We start from the raw sequence: 5,515 nt of genomic DNA on the forward strand, positions 1-5,515 counted from the left end.
ACATGGGAGGAAGGAAAGAATAAATAAAAAAGAAAGAAACAAGGAAAAATGTTGAAAGGGGAAGAGGAAACATGCAAAAAAAAGAGGAAAATATCAAAAAAGAAAAAAAAACATACAAATTTTGATTAGGAAAAACAAAAATTAACGTAACCAGTCAGAGGGAAAAAAAAAGAAAAAGAAAACGAGAGACAGGCAGACAGACACAAACAGACGATAGAACACGATTACCGATGCATTAAACACGACCACCATCTTGAGGGGAAACGTTCAGATTGTGTAAAACGGATCAGGGTAACAGTCGAAGTGCCGAACAAACAGAGGGGAAGCGGGGACGTGGGGAGGGGGAAGAGGGTAGCGGGTTTCCTCGGTGTGTAAAACTCTTATAGGGGAGAGAAGAGGAAGAAAAGGAGGAGGAGGAGGAGGAGGAGAGGACTTTCCGCTAAGGGGACTCGAAGGGGGCTTAAGAGAAGGTGAAGAGAAGAGGTGATGGGATGGAAATGTGGTTGCTATCGTAAGAATAAATGGGAGAAAAAAAAAGGGGGGTTGAAATATGAGCACCACTTTACATGATTGATTCAGAGGGAGTGTCTGTGTGTGTGTTGTGTTGTGTGTGTGTTGTGTGTTGGTGGGTAATGCGGGGAACTTTGTGGGGGTGTTGTCTGTTGTGCGATGAAGCATGTTGTGTTTCGTTGTCTGTATGTCTGTCTGTATACTTCTTCTCCTTCTTCTTCTTCTTCTTCTTCTGTCACTTCTTCTTGTTCTTTTCTTATTCCTCTTTTTCTTCGTTATCTTTCACTTCCCTTGCCTCTTCAAATTACTGTTACTTTGATATTTATGTATTTATTATTCTTTGCCCTTCCCCTTCTCTTCCTCCTCCTCCTCCTCCTCCTCCTCCTAATCCTACCGCCCATCCTGCCCTGTGGAGTAGCCAGGCAGAAGCAACAATGTGAAACACGCCCCAGATAAATACAAAGGAGTAACGCTTCATTATACCTTCAAAAATAAAGTTTCTAATACACCTGACAGCTTATTGATTAACGTTTTAAGGCACACTAACCAATAATACGCATCGACCACCACCACCACCACCACCACCACCACCAGTAACGTAAGAGACTACTGACAATACTCGTAGGTGTATGGAGTGGGCAAAAAAGGTGGAAATCTGAGGGAAAAGAGCGTTAAGGCAAGACATTTTGATAAGGAAGGATCGGTGGCAGAGGATTGTAGAAGGAAGAGATTAGGAAAAGACTGGAATAATGAGAAGTGAGTAGGATGTACGAGAGATAGAAGATGGAAGCAAGGATAAGACAAAAAGGAGGGCAGGGATGTGAATAGGAAAGAACTGCACTGATGAAAAGGTAGAAGGATTTATGAGATAGATACCAGGATTTAAAACAGTGAGCCAGAGGGTGTACTGCTGCGAGAGTGAGAAATATGTGTACAAGGAAGAGAGCAACACCAGTGAGGAATGACGGGGAATGATAAGACATGTTTACAGTCAGAAGATAAAGAAACGGTCAGAGGCAGTGGAGGTACCGTGCTGTAGTGAGGAAAAGTGGCGTGTCTGACTGAAGACTTCGTAGTGAAACGCGGTAACACACATCCGTAGAGTTTTACTAGGTGATAAGTAACCTTCATTAGTTTCATTATTAAGTATTTCACCGTAGACAATCCGTGCTGTGGCGAGGCGAGGAATTAAGTGCATATAACCGACAAATTTGTAGTGAAATGCGGCAGTTGCATACCGTAGAATGTTACAGTTTGATAGGCACCTTACGATATCTTTACATACCACACCCCAGACAACAAAGCCTCAAATTGCAGCTACCAATATTCGAAACACTCTTCATTACCTGACTCCATGCTCCAACACACATCACTTTCACCAATACACAATACTCAAAACTCTACATTCATCTCTTCATTAGTTTAGTCACCTCGCTTCCTCCTTCAACATACATTAATTTCACCTTTACATAGACCACTACAGACAAAAAATCTTTAAGTTACATTAATGAATATCAGAAATACTCCTTCATCCTCTACTTCAGAACATAAGAAGAACATAAATAAGGGAAGCTGCAAGAAGCGACCAGGCTTACACGTGGCAGTCCCTGTATGAAATATACCTACCTATTTCCACCTATCATCCCCATCCATAAACCCGTCTAATCTTCTTTTAAAGCTCCCTAATGTCCTACCACTAACTTCATGAGATAAGTCACCTCCCTCCTCCCCCGTGTTTCCGATAGCCAATGCGTGTACCGGGATATGATGGGCACCTGGGGCGGCTTGACTTGTATATTTTTCAGGCCACGTACGGTTACCTGGTTAGCATTGATTACCTGACGCTGGTAGAGACGGAGGTGGAGGTGTTTTGGTGTCCCCCTCCCGCTCCCCCCTCCCTCCCCCTCTCCTTCAAGTCCTCCCCTCCTAATTAATGTTTATATACCTTCATCCGGCGCCTACGCTTCCCACTTGGTTCTTTTTTTGGTCTTGTATTTTTATCTCCTGTATTCTGTGTTGCGTGTCTTCTCCCCCTCTCCCTCTCTCTCCCTCTCTCTCTCTCTCTCTCTCTCCTACCCTTTGTAATGCTGTAAGGGTTTTTATATCTAATGCCAATGTTACTCGTCTCTTCATTTTTACCTTTACTTACTTGGGTTTTATTTTTTATATCTGTTTCTGTCATATATTGCATTGTTCCTTCATTTTTCTTATCTGTTTGTGTATCTGTCAGTCTTTGCCTCTCTCTCTCTCTCTCCCTCCACCTTCCCTCCCCATCCTACACCTCACGACACGTAAGTTAAAGCTTATGTTTAGTTTAGACACAGTACATGCTTACCATATACTTTATTTCCCTGTATTTCCTTGTATTTCCCTTGCCTCTAGCCAACCCGTCTCACCCCTGCATTATATATACACCCAGACCCCTGTAGTTAGCTATGCACGTCATTTTTAGGGAGTTAAAGAGAAGGGCCTAAGTTTGTGACTCATAACTCTTGCATATGTTTTTTTTTTTTCCCACTCTATGATGCCTCAGTAACTTTGGCTCTTAAGGTGCGTCCACACGATCGAACAATGCTCGACGGACAAAATCGTTACCATATCAGAGGAGAAGCAGGATGACGTCATAAGCGGTGAAACGATGGAAGTGGATCTGGCAACAATCAGTGGTACCAGATGAGGCTGTTTACCACTGTTTCAACTCTGCTCACAGGGCAAAGACCGGTGGACAATGTTCGAAGGTGATGTCCGTTGGCAACTCAGGCATTTAAGTCAGTGTGTGGCCTTGGACGAGTGGTGCAGTACATCACTACCATGGTCCACAAGAAAAAAAGAAGGCTAAAAAAAATTGCACTATGCAGCATGATCATTGCTGTACTCTGTGAGGAGGAGGAGGAGATGACAAGAAGGGAATGGTGCAAGGACTGGTTACACAAACGAAATGAAAGGGGAAGCCATGCAACCATTTTGCAAGAATTGAGAACTGGCTATGAATCGGACTTTACGAACTATATGCGGATGGACCCAAATACCTTCTACGATTTATTGGAAAAGTTAAAACCTTTTATAACAAAGCAGGACACCTGTATGAGGGAGAGCATTTCACCTGCAGCACGTCTGGAAGCAACGTTGAGGTACCTTTCCACCGGGTGCTCCTACAGTTCACTTCAATACAGCACAAGGATTTCAAAACAGAGTCTGTCTGCAATCATTCCTGATATGTGCCAAACCATCTATGATGTGCTTAAGGATCCATACTTAAAGGTAAGTAATGCTTGTTTGTGACGGTGCATATATTATGAATATGACTTGCGTAATGTGAAGAACATCTCTACAGTTAAGCATAGACGCGAGATTAATTACATACATTATATACATCTTGTTAGGTGTATGTAAAAAGACCCAAGTGCTTGGTGTTTGGCCACTCGTACATTACCCACGTTGAAGCGCAACCCGTCATATAAAAGTGCATCTCTACACATATGTCACATATGTAAAGTTGTTCATGAATATTGTTTCTAAACCAGGGACAAAGACATACTACCACTTAACTGTCACAGATTTATTGTTAACATATTAATGCCACTTCAATACAGACAATAATGGTCGTACTACATAATTAGCCAACAACCTTGGATGAAAAGGTGAGCTTCCCTAATTTCCCCAGATAAAGTACCTCAGAAATTAGTTTCTGTGCATGGATCCTATTTTCTACATTCATCTTTCGCAAATCATTGGTAACAACATCACCAAAAGCACTTTCTTCATCGCTATCCTTCTCCGATCGAGATAATTCTTTCAGTTGATGAAGCGCTTCTTCAAGCACCTCATGCCTCTCGTCAGTGAGTAAAGACCTTTTTCTCCCTCGGGTAGTTTGAGTCTGAATGCGTGAAGACTCAGGCGTTGCAGGTGGTACATTATCATGCGATGTACTTGGGACAGGTGTGACAGGCGTTGGTGTTGTATGGGTTACAGAACCATCTTCATTTTGTTGAAGTATAGGATCATTGAAAATCTGGAAATAGATACAAGCCATTAGTGTATGTCAACGTGTATTATCGTTTTAATTTCCTGTGAAAGAGAGAGAGAGAGAGAGAGAGAGAGAGAGAGAGAGAGAGAGAGAGAGAGAGAGAGAGAGAGAGAGAGGATAATGTATTATATATATCGAGAACGCATACAAAAGACCTTTAATAACATTTTTCTCATTAACAGACACCCCAAACAGCGGAGGAGTGGAAGCGTGTAGCACAGGGATTTTCCAAGAAATGGAACTTTCCTAATTGCATCGGAGCAGTTGACGGGAAGCACATCCTGATAAGGCCACCACCTGATAGCGGCTCCTTCTACTACAACTACAAAGGAAGCCACAGCATAGTGTTAATGGCTGTCTCCAATGCAGACTCAAACTTCATATATGTTGACGTGGGCACTAATGGAAGAGTGTCGGATGGTGGAGTGTGGGGTAACTGTTCTCTCAACCAGCGTATTGAAGCAGGATCTGCCGGTATGCCAGATGATGAGGTACTCCCAAACAGCTCAAAAATATTACCATATGTGATCGTTGCTGATGATGCATTTCCTCTGAAGCGTCATATCATGAAGCCTTTCTCTCATCAAAATCAAAACCTTGAGCAACGTGTGTTTTCCTACCGACTGTCAAGAGCTCGACGCACCGTAGAAAACGCATTCGGAATACTTGCTAAAAGATTTGAAGTGTTTCATAAAGCCATTAACCTTGAACCAAAAAAAGTAGAGAAAATAGTTCTTGCTTGCACTGCACTACATAATTACCTTCGCAAAAGCACCTATCACCCCAACTTTGTGTTCTGATGCAAATATAGAAAACGCTGATGAAATCCTTGGCATGCTACCGCTCGAGTATGAAGAACACACCACCATCAACGGCACAATTGTACGCAATCTGTATATGAAATATTTCAATGAGGAAGGTACTGTGATCTGGCAAAACAGACATACATGAGGCTAAGTTACAATAACTCGGGAGTAA

General features: G+C 42.4%; 1 protein-coding gene and 1 long non-coding RNA gene across 2 annotated transcripts in view; one reads left to right on the forward strand and one right to left on the reverse strand.

The window, feature by feature from the left end:
* The first annotated feature begins 3,055 nt into the window (after positions 1-3,055).
* LOC135090970 (uncharacterized) overlaps positions 3,056-5,515 on the forward strand; it is a 2,582-nt gene continuing 122 nt past the window's right edge. Inside the window, exons 1-2 of the long non-coding RNA XR_010262222.1 lie at positions 3,056-3,771; positions 4,720-5,515. The exon at positions 4,720-5,515 is cut by the window's right edge and continues 122 nt beyond it. This is a non-coding gene — a long non-coding RNA (uncharacterized LOC135090970). The remainder of the gene's footprint in view (positions 3,772-4,719) is intronic.
* The window catches only part of LOC135090969 (uncharacterized), a 2,344-nt gene continuing 883 nt past the window's right edge, over positions 4,055-5,515 (reverse strand). Inside the window, exon 2 of the mRNA XM_063988216.1 lies at positions 4,055-4,522. Within this exon, the coding sequence (XP_063844286.1) occupies positions 4,127-4,522 (396 nt within the window). The 3' untranslated portion in view covers positions 4,055-4,126. The remainder of the gene's footprint in view (positions 4,523-5,515) is intronic.

Source organism: Scylla paramamosain, chromosome 36, assembly GCF_035594125.1.
Source record: "Scylla paramamosain isolate STU-SP2022 chromosome 36, ASM3559412v1, whole genome shotgun sequence".
In the NCBI taxonomy this organism is placed as follows: Eukaryota; Metazoa; Arthropoda; class Malacostraca; order Decapoda; family Portunidae; genus Scylla; species Scylla paramamosain.